The 13,085-nt window shown below is 41.6% G+C and overlaps 1 protein-coding gene across 4 annotated transcripts in view; it reads left to right on the top strand.

Moving 5' to 3' along the window:
- TSPAN14 (tetraspanin 14) overlaps positions 1 to 13,085 on the top strand; it is a 38,172-nt gene that overhangs the window by 5,664 nt on the left and 19,423 nt on the right. For 3 of the 4 annotated variants that reach the window (XM_052677621.1, XM_052677618.1, XM_052677620.1), the window contains exon 2: positions 10,091 to 10,188. In XM_052677621.1, coding sequence (XP_052533581.1) covers positions 10,108 to 10,188 — 81 coding nt within the window. In that variant the 5' untranslated portion in view covers positions 10,091 to 10,107. Of the gene's footprint in view, positions 1 to 5,814; positions 5,834 to 10,090; positions 10,189 to 13,085 lie in introns of those variants that run through there. The other variant, XM_052677622.1, reaches the window with a different exon arrangement.

Genomic DNA, 13,085 nt, shown 5'->3' with positions numbered 1-13,085 from the left:
GTTTGCTGCTGCAGAGACCAATGTCTTTGTGTGCAGCATTGCTGCCTGTCCTGCACTGCTGTGATTTGCTGCACTGTGTTGTTGTTGATGCGCCCTGCACGAGGTGGACAGCTTGTTTTTCTCCTTTACCTTGGGGAGGATGTGAGCCTTCCAGTAAAACAACGGAGGGTTTCTCATCACAAAATCACAGAATCACAAAATCACAGAATTGTAGGGGTTGGAAGGGACCTCCAGAGATCATTGAGTCCAACCCCCCTGCCAAAGCAGGTTCCCTACAGCAGGTCGCACAGGCAGGCATCCAGGCAGGTCTTGAACATCTCCAGAGGAGACTCCACAACCTCCCGTGCTGGCTACTGGAGGAAGGACTGGAGTGTTTCTAGCCCTGCCTGAGCAGCCTAGAGCAACTTTTTTCTTTCTCCACGCTTTGTGGTAGTGTGGGCAGGGTGCTGTGCAAACCTACCTGCTGCATCTCCTGTAGCCTCCTCTGTTTTCACCTTTTTGGGCCCAGACATGTAGTCTCCTGAAGAGTTGGTAGCAGGTGGGTGTGGGAGATGTTTGGTGAATGCTCTTCTGTCACTTCTCGAATGTTTTCCAGTGTTGTATGTTGGAGGTTTACGTGTTACTCCTTTTTCTGAAAATCAAACAAGTGGTTTTTTGGTTTTTTTTTTTTTTGACCAGGAAGTCAGTTGGTAGGAAGCTTGGTTGTCATGCTGCAGCTGAGCTGTCTGTGCAGCCACAAAGAACTATTTTCTCCTGTAGCCTATGAGCCCACAGTTGGTCTGGCCAGCACGTAAAGTGAGGTGCTCCTGGGCGTGAGGCAGGGCAGCAGCAGAGGGCAGGCTTTGCATGAGGTCTCCAAACCCAGTAAGGGTTTTAAAATGTTTTTTAACCACCCCCATAAGTTGAATTTTGTGTGTGTGTGTGGGGGGGGGGGTATGTTTTAGGAGTGTTCTGGGCTGCATTAAAAAAGAGGTGGCCAGCAGGGAGAGGGAGGTGCTTGTCCCCCTCTACTAAGCTCTTGTGAGAGCAGTTGCATAATTAATTATTATGCAGTAAATAATTATGCATAATTAATTAATTTGGGACTAGGAGTTCCGTCCCATTGCTGTTAATGTTATAGTGACTGGGTGTGTGTCTGCTCTCAGGAGAGGCATAGAAAGCTGCTGAGAAGTTCTGGGCAGCTGCTTGTTCTAACAGGCTTTGCTCCCTGAACTGAATCAACTGGTGGTGAGGATGACTGACACATTTCTGTTGGATGATATCTGAATCTTCTGTGAAGGAAAAAGGCAAATATAGCTTGTGGTTTGTGTCTATACTAAATAAGTTACTACATGTAGGTAACCTTCTAATTAGGTGAAACTGTAATAGAGACTTTTCATAGTCATGTTATTAAAACAGAATAAAATTAATCCCTTGGAAATGTTTGGATTAAGGAGCCATTCATTGAACTGCAGTAAGTATATGGCGTTGACTTTATTTTTCCTAGTGTAGTCAGTCTGATTTTTAATTTGCAGGAACGTCTTATTCTGTAGTGCTTTAGAAGGTAAGATATAAGGGCTTTGTGTCTTGTGTTCTTGCTGTGAGCTGTTCTCAAATACTTACACAGAGCCTAACATCTTCCCTTTTCTACAGTTTTTCACTTGTTCTTGTCTATGTTCTGACTTTTTGACTCAGTTTACTCATGACGTTTCTTTCTCTTTCTGCAGTCAGCTACTTGGAGCAGATTATTCCTAAACTAGGTCAGAGGTATTTTTTTAGTTGGTGTCCTTTCTCAAGTTGCTGCTATATGTCAGAGCAGGTTTCCCTGTTCGCGTAATACTTTAGTGAACCTGATGTCAGCAAAGTAAGAGTAGCATAAACTAGATAAAATTCAGTGCATACTGAGTTGTACCTCTCCTCAGTGTCAGTAGTTAAAAGTTACTTGCGAAGTGCTATGGAAGTAATGCCTCCTATTCCTCGTAGAATCATTAAGATTGGAGAAGACCACTAAGATAATCTAGTCCAGGTGTGTCTCACCTGCAGCCTGGGCCAGTCCCAGTGCAGCCCATGCCATCATGGTGATGGCTCTGCATCCGTGACTCAGCAACAGGCAAACCATCACTGTATCATGGGCTGGAGCCAGGGGAAGGGGAGGGTACAGTGCACTGCAAACTGCATATCTTGGGTGTTCAATTAGAAATGGACAGATGAGTATTCTTTGTCAAGACAAATACTATAACTATGCTTAATTTGTGAGGAAACTGGCAGTTCTTAAAGATTGCAGATGATATCTTTTCCAACTGTAAAAACATGTTGCCAAATCAGATGCGCGTTAGGAAATGGTTTGTAAAGACAAGATAAACCTGAAAAAATGGTTGGCATCTGAGCAGAATTGTGAAAAGAAAGTTAGAACTCAAGTGGACTCTGTTACGGAAATTTGTTGCATAGTTGCAAATCTGATTGCAAAAAAAAAAAAAAAAAAAAGCATTTCTTCATGGTGAGTTTACTGGCAGTGTTTGGAAAGCATGGCAGATGTAATGTGTCCTGATTTAAAAATGAAGAACAAAAATCCAGAAAACCAGCTCCCACTGCTAATTTCAAACATTGTGTTTTGACAATAGTTGAAAGTAGTGACACTACAGATAAGGCTCAACTTGCCATTTTCACTAGAGATATTGATAATAAATATAATGTCACTGAAGAAATAGCTACTTTGGTGCTGATGAAGGGCACAGCTAAATCTCTTGATTTATGTGAAGCAGTGAAAATGACTTAAAAGTGATTTTCTTCAACCCTTGTCAACATATCTGGTGTGGCTACTGAATGCACCCCAGCAAACTAGCTCAAGTTATGGAAAATAACTTCATGCGATATGTTGACCAAACGCAGTCCTGTGAACAGTAAAATATATGCAGTGTTGCTTTCCATTTTGATAAAGGAATTTGAGAATTCAAGACTTCCAGGTAGATCAGCCATTTTCTTTGGCATATTCACGACTCCATTTTCAGTTGACTTCATTACCTGCACATCTTCTAATGGAACATATGGAGTTGTAGTAAGACATTCAACTGAAAGAAAAAATTGGTCATGTTTCTTTATTAGTCTTTTATAAGATCTGTCTTCCTGTGATCAAGGTCAACCATCAGCCCATCACCACCACGTTCTTAAGTACCACATCTGCATCTTCCTTGAAAGCTTCTGGGGACAGTGACCACGTCTTCCATGGGCAGCCTGTTGAATGCAATTTTTTCCTGTGGAAATTACACTAGCTGCTAAGAGCTCAGTAGTACTATTTTAGAGAGCTAGTTCTCAGCTACAAAACACCATTTTTCAGTGTAGTCTCCACTGCCGGTTATGCATTTTCACCAGCACTGAACCAAAGCCTATGTGCTGTGGTCATTAAAATCTGCACCAGTGCAGGTACCCTGCTGAAATGCACCACTCACTGTGCTGACATCCACTGTTTGGTCTCCGTAGCTGTTTAGCAAGTGTTGGGGGCGTTTCTTTCCTGTGTGGAGGAATTTGTTTTGACACCTTTCCTTCCTATGCGCTTCCATGTGTAACACCCTTTTGGCAGGCTGCCCCTCTGCTGCTGTGGAATACAGGAGGGGAGTACTATTTACAAAGGCAGAGTAGAAGGTGACAGTAACCTCCCTTACTCTGCTCTCACCCATCTTTTGATGCAGGCCAGGATGCTTCCTAGCTGCAAGTGTGTGCTGCTGGCTTACATTATGTTTTCACCCACCAGAGTCTCAAGTCTTTCTCTGCAGGGCTGCTCTTAGTGATTTCTCCCAGTCTGTACGCATACCTGGGATTGCCTTGACCCAAGTGCAATGCTTTGTGCTTGGCTTTGTTGAACTTAACAGTATTCTTGTAGACCCACTTCTTGAGTCTGTCCAGGGCCCTTTGGGAGGCATTTCTTTCTTCTATGATGCACCACTCAGCTTACTGTGATCTGCAAACTTGCTGAGAGTACACTCAATCATATTGTGTATGTCATTGGTAAAGATGTTAAAGAGCACAGGTCTCAAGGTGGAACCCCTGGAGGATATCATTTGTGACCAGCCTCAGTTTGGAGGTAAGGCTGTGGTGCACGACCACATAGAAGGCTTTGCACAAGTCCAGGTAGATGACATGACTTGCCTTTACTTTATCTGCTGAAACTTTTACTCTGTCATACAATGCCACCAGTTTGATTAGCAGACTGTGCCTGCGCTAAGGATTGTCTTGTAGAGTTTATGTTGGAGCAAATTGTGCTACTAACATCCTTCAAATAAGGAAGGCTTTGAATCTTCAGCATGGTACAGAAATATGAGCCCTAAAGGGTAATGTGTTAAGAAATCTCTCTAGCTTTAGTCATGTTTTCCGTGAATTTCAGAGGGCTGTTTTACCAGCCATTATTTCTTTAGCAAGATAGGGATAACGTGTTCACAGTGTCAGTCTTGCATCTGGAATCTTTCAGATTTAAACAATGAAAGCAACCATTTTGTTGAATAATGTTCACATTTCCCCTAACAATGAGCTGACATTATTCTCCTCCTCTGGATTGTAGTTGAAGTAAAAGCACTGTACCCTTATTTCTTGAAGAGAAACTTCTGTTTCTTTAGGGACTTCTCTAAGAGTCCCTGGGATAGAAAATGACAAAAACGAAGATGACATATGATTGTAGAGCCTCCTGAATCTTGGGAAGTATTACTGTCTCCAGTTTTGGGAACAGATTTGTTATAAGAGCTGGAAGTCCCATCAGTTCTTCTTCTTGTCATCCAGATTCAGTCCTTATATGTGAAGAGTTGATGCCTGGTGCCTGGATTTTGTACTGAACATTATGACTGTTGTCATCTTATCTCTACAGTGTGGAAAGAGCAGTCTAAATGTGCCTTTTTGTGCCTTCTGAAACGAGAACTAAGAACATCTGAGCTGGAGCTAAGAAAATCCAGGTCAGGAATGTGTGAAATAGAAAGACAGACACAAAAGAAACAAACAGAAAACCCTAAACACTATTATTTGATTATTATCCTCTGAAAGAATGATATGTTTTTAATTTCTAGTGACAGCATTTCAAATCAGTCAGCTCATGTTTTTGGTATGAAGTTGATGTTGATAGCAGAGTGGCATTGAGTAGGCAGGTGCAAAAAAAGCAGTAGGCCCCAGTGCATCTCTTATTGTATTGCCAAGTTCTCCTCACTCCTCTGTGCTCTGTTCTTGTGTCTCTGTTCATTTGCTTCACCATCTTCACATGGGCTCAATGCTTTGTACTGATGATTGATACGGGGAACAGCCACTGGCTTACTGATTTTTATTTATTTATTTATTTTTGTCTTAGTTCTGCCCCCGTCCCCTTGCTTTGTCCTTTTCAGCATGCTAACGTTCTGTCTACAATGCTGGTGTAGGCAGACATCACAGTGTAACCACATTTCCTTGAGCACCCTGGGGAAGCTGGCGCAGCTTCTGGCCTCCCAGCCTTGCCCTCGTGCCACCACATGGCTGCATCCACTGCTGCCATTAGCGTGCCTCTGGCAAGATGGATTGGGAGACTTAATGCTGCTTTCTTAGCGTGTTTCACAACAGATTACAGCATTGATTTGAGTATTTGCTTAATGGTTCAGTGTATGATTGTTGCCATATGCTGATGAATGGTTGTGGATTTTAGGAGGGGACAGGGCAAGACGATTGAACTTAATGCAGTGGCAACGCTGGCATGATCTGTGAAATGTGAGTGTGGCCTCGGTCCTCTCAGTAAAGCCAGTGCTGCTTGATGTTCGTGGGTTTGCAGGCTTGGATTCAGAGACGTGTGTTCCCGTTGTTCCAGTTCTAGATTGACATCTGATCTTTGAGGATTTCCTTGCATATCCAGGTACGATTAATAAATCATGGCTGTTTTCACAAGAGTTAATCAGTAGTCTGAGCATCACTGCTGTTGCGTTTGGAAGGTAAAAGTGAAATTGGTAGGTGTGGAAATGCTTTTGAAATGGCAGCAGTCTCTTGAACAACATGTTTTCCTCATGAAATCTCTAAACAATGTTATAATTTCTACCCAAGCAACTGTGCTCTGTTTAATTTTCAGAAATTGGTTTTGTTGTGAGTGGGTGATGACTGTCAGCTGAGATGACATGACCTGCTTTGTAAGAAATACAGTAGAGAAAGTTACTAATCAGTGCTGCCTACATGCTACTATGGGCTTCCAAGTGATTTGTAGTATTAACTCTAGTTGCGTAGCCTGTGATGTAAATTACGTGAAGTACTGACAAAGCAGATCTTTGGGCTGATATCAGATGCTTCCTATGTTAGGAAACAAGGCTGCTGTTAGTATAAACATGAGGAAGGTGGCTTTGCAGCTTTGAGTGGGCTGCCTGCTCTGTTTGTTTGTAGGATTGTGGGAAAAAAACAGCCAAATATATCTATGCTTCAGATTAAGTACGTCAGAATGTGAATCCAGCTTCGGTACTGACTGTACTGCTCCACATGGCACTTGGTGGTCCATTGAGAGGAACCAAATGGATGGCAGTGGGGATAAACAAAGGCAGTAGTCAAATATGCTCTGTATAGACAGGAATATCAGAAGGTAGCGTTTGTCTCAGCAGCCCTGTGCTGTTGCAGGACAGCTGCTTGCAATGAAGAACCGGTGCTGGTAGTACTGCCCTCCTGCCATTTGCAAGCTTTAAAACACTTCACTTTTTCATTCTGCAGCAGTCCTGTGGAAATATTGGCTGGGTCATCCTGCCAGTTGTATGGGGAAGTGAGGAGAAATTTTTGGTTAAGCTGTTGGTTAAAATGATGACTTATGATGACTTACCATGCTTATCAGTAAGGACACTTCTGATGCTGTTGTTAGAACTACTACTTTCTTTGAAGTTGAAATTTGAATAATTGCTGAGCCTTTGAATGCCTGATGTCAGAAAGGGCAACCCAACAAAAAGCAGGACTTCAGACTCTGTGTTTTGATTGCTGAAATTGTTTGCTTTCCTTTCTGCCTCAGACTGTATTTTTGAGGTCTGTCTAGCAAATCCCAGCTTTCATGATGTGTGTGAGACACTTTGGTAGCTGAATGCCACCTGCAGCCACCTCTTGTAATTGCAAAAGCAAAAACAACATATTTTAATTGTACTACGTGCAGCTTGAAGTTGCAGATTCTGTCTCTTGCAAGATTCTCATTTTCATAGGGGAGGGAAGACAAACAGCAGTGGAGGCCTTGGTATGCCTGCGACAGATCAAGTTGTTTGTTCTGACAGTTGTTGTCTTGCTGCAGTCCAGCCATGGTGCAGCATATTGAGATACTAACTGCTGTTTCCTAGGTTCTTTTCCCTCCCTTCCCCAGACCCAGTATACTTGCTGACTTGGACAGCTGCATGAACCTTGGTTGTTGAAATGTAAATTGCCACTTGGAGCTAAAGACTTAGCTGTATGCACTTTAAATGAGTTCAAGCTGGGAAAATGAAACGTTTGTTCCTTCTTTAGCTGCAGGTTTAGAATAGCATGTCAGTAAATTGGTATTCAGACCTATTTACTTCACTTTGTTTGTAACTGTAAGATTCCTAAATGTGGTCTGTAAAACTGGGTGGGTTGAAAATGTCAGTTAGTAAAGCTGAAGCAGGGCATGAGGAAGCAGAACCGTCTGCGTCTTGGGAGCACAAATTGCAAAACTCAGCTTACGTGAATGCCTGGATTACTTCTAAAGAAGTGGTTGCCAGTGGCTGCCCATACTGCAGTGAAGTACAGCTTCCATTATTAAAATGGAAAGGTTGTGCATACTTGGTGTGACGTGGTGTTGGTGTGAGCATTGAAACTAGTTATAAGGTGAACTTCAGAAGGCACAACTTGTGTTCAGTATTTGGTTAAAACTAAATGAGGTTAAAGTTCTGTGCCATGGAAATACCCAGCTCAGGTGTTAGTGATGAATTTCCAGACTCTAGCATGATAAATTTTGCTGTTTTTCTTTGTATAAGAATGCACAACAGCTCCTTTAATCTTTCTGCTGAGTCTGTTGTTTCCCCGAAACCAGTTCATGGTGTGCAGTCAGTGTCTCTTCAGGAGCTGCTGAAGGGAGAAATGTTTCCGTTTTGACTTAAATTCACTCCGTTTCTTGTGCAATTTTCTCAGTTTCTCCTAGTAGCTTTCAAGCAAGCTTTCTGGTTAATAGGCTTCATCAAGTAGTCCTTTACGTAATGGTATCAGAACACGGTGATAACAAAACGCCATTCCTCTTCTGTGTTTGTGCCTCTGATATCTTACTAAGTAAGATACTAGCAAGACTGATAGCAGGCTTTTGAAGGTGTGGCTGTTAACTGTCCTGAAGAATTTTTGGAGTCTCTGGGTGTGATAGCATGTGGAACACAGGCATCTGTTTCCTCGCATCCTCCACCATTGATATGATGAGAGGGCTGACTGATGCTGTGCATACAGCATTGATTTAGGGAAGAGGTAGGAATTGGGATTCAGTGGTAGCAGTTTGATCTTACGGAAAGGTGAAAGATACTGATACAGAAGCTCTATGGCTTTCTCAAGACAGAACTATTGTCATAAACAAAGAATTTAAGTCTGTGAATATCTCATACCTGAAATGTGGCACATGCTGGCTGCGTGTGCTCTCATTCTATCTGGTGAGCTCGTTTGATGCACTGTCCAGAATACACTGTCCTCACCGACCAGTGCTGTGGCACCTCTGCTCAGTGCAGCTCTGGTAGCAGTGCACATCATCTATGCTTTTTTTGACCAATGGCATTTAGCATAAAATCATTACTAAATGTCACCGAGGTCTGATAATTCCTTTTTTTGTATGTGCCATTCATATTAGCTTGGAAGCAATGGAAATTTTAAGTATTTAAATAATACTTGGTGCACCAAGTCATATGGCTTTCCTATGTTTTTCCATCCTTTACTAAAACTATGGAGTATTCTATTATGTAAGTGTTCTCTTTGGATTTTCTGCACTGTTTCTGCATTTCTGTGAACTATCTGCATTTGGTTAGGCTGCAAACCAGTTTGCTCATTGGAACTGGTGAGGACGTGCATGTGTCTGGACCTTGGAGGGGCCCAGTCTGCTCAGGGGGAGCCAAGCTGGCACAGGGAGACCTCTAGAAGGAAAACTGAAACCTACTTGAGATTTCTGTCTGAAATCTCTTGGGTTGAGAATGTCTGTCTGTAGTTCTGTCCTTTCTCTTTCAGTGGAGTTTTTATACACTCAACTGCAGATTGCCATCTAAATGAAGTACATTTCCCTTCTCATAGCTATAGCTAACCTGTGAATGCCAACATTGTCCTTGAAATCTGTTTCTTAGAAGGTGTTGGGAAAATTCCCTAATTGCTTCTCTTGCAAGCACTTCCCAAACATCTTATTGGAAGAAAACAGTGTGTGGAGGACTGAAATCTGAAGCTGCTGCTTGCTGTCTGTTGTAGGCAGTACTTGCTATGTAGTCTATGCAGCTACGCCTCTGAAACTTGGGTGGGTGGCTGCACAGCTTTAGCTTTCACATTAAGAGCTTGCCCTACGTTTTTCTGTACGTGGCCTGTCTGCAGAGGTGGGTTACTTACAGTGCTCTGAAAAGCCTCAGTTCTCTGAAGTGTTTGCTATTCAACCTTATCTCTCCAGTGTATGTTTGGAAGCATGAAAGCAGAACTCTGGAGCACATATTGCTTTTACTCTTAAAAATAAATCCTCTTATAGTGTGCTGTTTTGGTAAAGAAACATTAAAGTACTGAGAAGTCTGAGTGCCTGTTGCATTTAGCAGTATAGGCACTTGGAACATCGTGCTTGCTGGGGTGTTGGTGTGTATTTAGATTTCTGCACAAGTCCACATAGCTGTCCATGTAAATGTAAGGGCTTTGAGAGAGTGACAAGGTTGATGAATGTGAAGCTGCTGATGCAGATATTAGGCTGGTTGTTTAGCCAGTTTCCTTTTTGGATGCTTCTTCCTGTTGCCACATTAGTGTGCTTAAAGAAGATAAGGTTATTAAGCAACAAATACTCAGAAGGTTTGAGGGAAGCACAAGTTTCGAAGTTTCTAAACAGTGTATGGTACAGGTTGCCATAGTTTGTTCTTAGCAGAGTGGAAGAGCAGGAAGCAGAATCTTTTATTCTTAACTATCTTTCACTTTTATTTGTTCTTCTCTGCAGACGCCGTGTGATAGAAGATGCACTATTACCGATATTCTAATGCAGAAGTCAGCTGTTGGTACAAATATCTGCTCTTCAGCTACAACATTGTCTTCTGGGTAAGTACAGAGTGTAGAAATAGGAATAGTTTGGGAACGCTTCATTTTATTGAACTTCCTCCTCATTTGTTTGAGAGTGGACTGCCATCATTAATAGAAACCAGGAGTATGATCTGTAGTGTATGTCCTGTAAGTGCATCCCATTAAACAGGATTAATTACTCTAGAAAAAGATTTAGATACTAGCTCCACATCTTTCTCTTCCTTACCCCTTCCTCCTATCCTACCTTGTGAGTGAAGGTAAATGAGTGAAACAGTTAATTTATTTTTTCAGCGCAAAAGGGAAAGAGCTGCTTTAAGATTTTGTTGAAAGAAAATAGTTTCAGCTGTTGATGATGACATCTTTGAATGATGGAGAGCACTAAACACTGGTGGTGTGAGGGGAAATGTTAGATTTGCCTTTAAGTGCACTGAACTGGTGTGTTAGGCTGCTTCTCTTTTAAATTAGGTGTCTTCACATATATCCTTTCAGATAGTCTTTGATCTTAGTGTTAGAGCAGTGCTGCAATATGTGCAGCATGTTGAAGATTTGCCCCTGTCCCTGGAGGTGTTCAGGGCCAGGTTGGATGGGGCCCTGGGCAGCTTGATCTGGTATTAAATGTGGAGGCTGGTGGCCCTACGTGTGGCAGAGGGGTTGGAGATTACTGATCCTTGAGGTCCCTTCCAAACTCGCCATCCTGTGATTCTGTGATAATTGCAGCACAAATGTTTCAACAGCTGGTGTTACACTGTAGTTTTGCTAAGAATTACAGTGTAGTCAAGGTCTTGAAGGCTTTGCTCCAAGGGCAACAAAATTGCCTATGAATGTCTTGAAATAGTTAGGGACTTCAAAGTAGGCATATGTTTACTTGCCTTAATTTGAAGAGAGTGCAATGACTGAAGTACCTAAACTACCTCTGGAAAGATTGTTATTCAAAGATGAATGCATAGCATTGCATTGGAAATAATTAATATGGAGGTGAAGGCAAAGGTACTGATCAGTTGAAGCTGAAAATTCTTCCCAGAACTTACAGGTCAGAAAAAGGAGTACACATTCACGGAAAGGTGTAGGTAGTTATGATAAAGAGCAGATGCATTAACTTGATGGCACAATGCTAGAATCTTGGGTTTATGTTGTGATTCAGAGTTGAAATGCATGTATGGTATGGGTGGCTTCTTTGAAATAGTTCAGAGTTGTTTTTTTGTTTTTTTTCCAAAGTCAGAAGGGTTAGATAGTAATAATGAAAGAATAGCATGTTGTTGAAACAGCTTGTGCAAGTTGAAAGTACAAGTTGATTTTCTTGATCCTGACTGTCAGACTGTGAAGACTGTGTTCTTTTTGTTCATTGTTGCTATTCATTAAACCAACTAATCTTCTTAGATTGTAAAGTTTAAGGTCCAGGTAATTATAACCTAAATTTGTATTCAGCCGAAATAAATATGTCTGAACATTATCTGCAAACTGCAGGATCTTGTTGGTGTTTGTGAATAATGACTTGGTATTTTGCTTGATTAACTCACATAAAGCTCTGATAAACTGGATTAGCGTTCCTATGTCTTTTGGCTGCTTTTGCAGTGTACAGGATAGAGAATAATCTCTTTGGAAAATGCATGAGTGATGGGCAAAATTAAGTTTTGAGAGAATGATAGAAAAATGTAGTTTTGAGGGATCTTATGGAAATTATCTGGCTTAATCTTCTGTTCAAAGCAAGATGCTTTGTGTGGTGGACCACTGCTCAAAGAGGAGAGCTAGGAGGCTTGTGAGCTGCTTTTCTGCTGTCCTCAGCCAGCCTGAAATTGTTAGAGAGCTCAGGAAAACAGAGACAGAAATGTCTGGATGTTGTTAAATACTACAGAGTTGTTTGCTGCTGTCACTACCTCCTGCTTAGTAGTGCACTGTTTTAGCCTGATTCTGTAGCTTTAAGCAGTAGGGACTTGTGTGTCTAACAGGGCAGAAAGAAGGTGTATGTTTGTGCAGATGTGTTTTTCCAGGGGAGGTTAATTGGCCACAATATTGCTATACAACCAGAGTATGTTGAACATCAGTGGTATTTTCTCTCTCCCCTAGCATTTATGAGTTGCCATTTAAAATGGTTACCGTTTCCATGCGTCATAACTCAGGTCCTTGGGTGCCTCTGTACTTGTTTTTTCCTCTTCTCTGTAGTACAGCTCCTATGATTGTGTAATGGGATGTAGTGTGGTAAAGGGTCATATTTGGCTGTATTCTTCATAGCTCGGATTTTCAGGGAAAGCATTACTGAGTGGACGCTCCAAAGCAGATAGCATGGGGTGTGTGTGAGAAATGAACAGAATTTCTTCTTTTTGTTACTCGTGAGGGTTAGGTGCTAGATGTCTTCCTTTCTAGTGAATGGCTCACAAAGTACTGCTTGTTAGGTAAGCAGCCTATACAAAACAGTTTTGTATCTTGGGAAGACTATTAATAACTTGGTTTCTGCTTTTTCATGATAATTCATTTTTTCCCCTCTATTTTCCTTTAATTCCTTGAATAGTTATTACTTCTCATGTAACCACATATCTTCATTATAATCTTTTGAAGTTATTGATGAAGGTCCAAACTTTTTTCTTTTCCATTAGACTTTTGGAAATATTGATGTAAACTTGAAATACAACTTTGTAGGTTTCGGTTGAGTTTTTTGACTAAGAGCTGGTTTTCTGATTAAGTATTAATAGTCATGGTAGCTCACTCAGTAAATGGTCTGAGGCTTCTGCTGAGAAGTTACCATGTTGATGTGGTATAATTACAACTCTTTTGGTAAAACAGCTTTGGTTGTAGAACAGGATATGTAAAAAAGTTGAGTAGGAGGGTAGGTGCTCCTGTAAGCAAATGAGTGACTTTTAGCTGGCATAGTGGTTCCAAAGACTGTGTTATATCAAGCTGGTTGAAATGGCTAGTCTAAT

This window comes from Tympanuchus pallidicinctus, unplaced genomic scaffold (assembly GCF_026119805.1).
Source record: "Tympanuchus pallidicinctus isolate F22 unplaced genomic scaffold, pur_lepc_1.0 scaffold16, whole genome shotgun sequence".
Classification (NCBI taxonomy): domain Eukaryota; kingdom Metazoa; phylum Chordata; class Aves; order Galliformes; family Phasianidae; genus Tympanuchus; species Tympanuchus pallidicinctus.
This window is presented reverse-complemented; position numbering and strand designations above follow the sequence as displayed.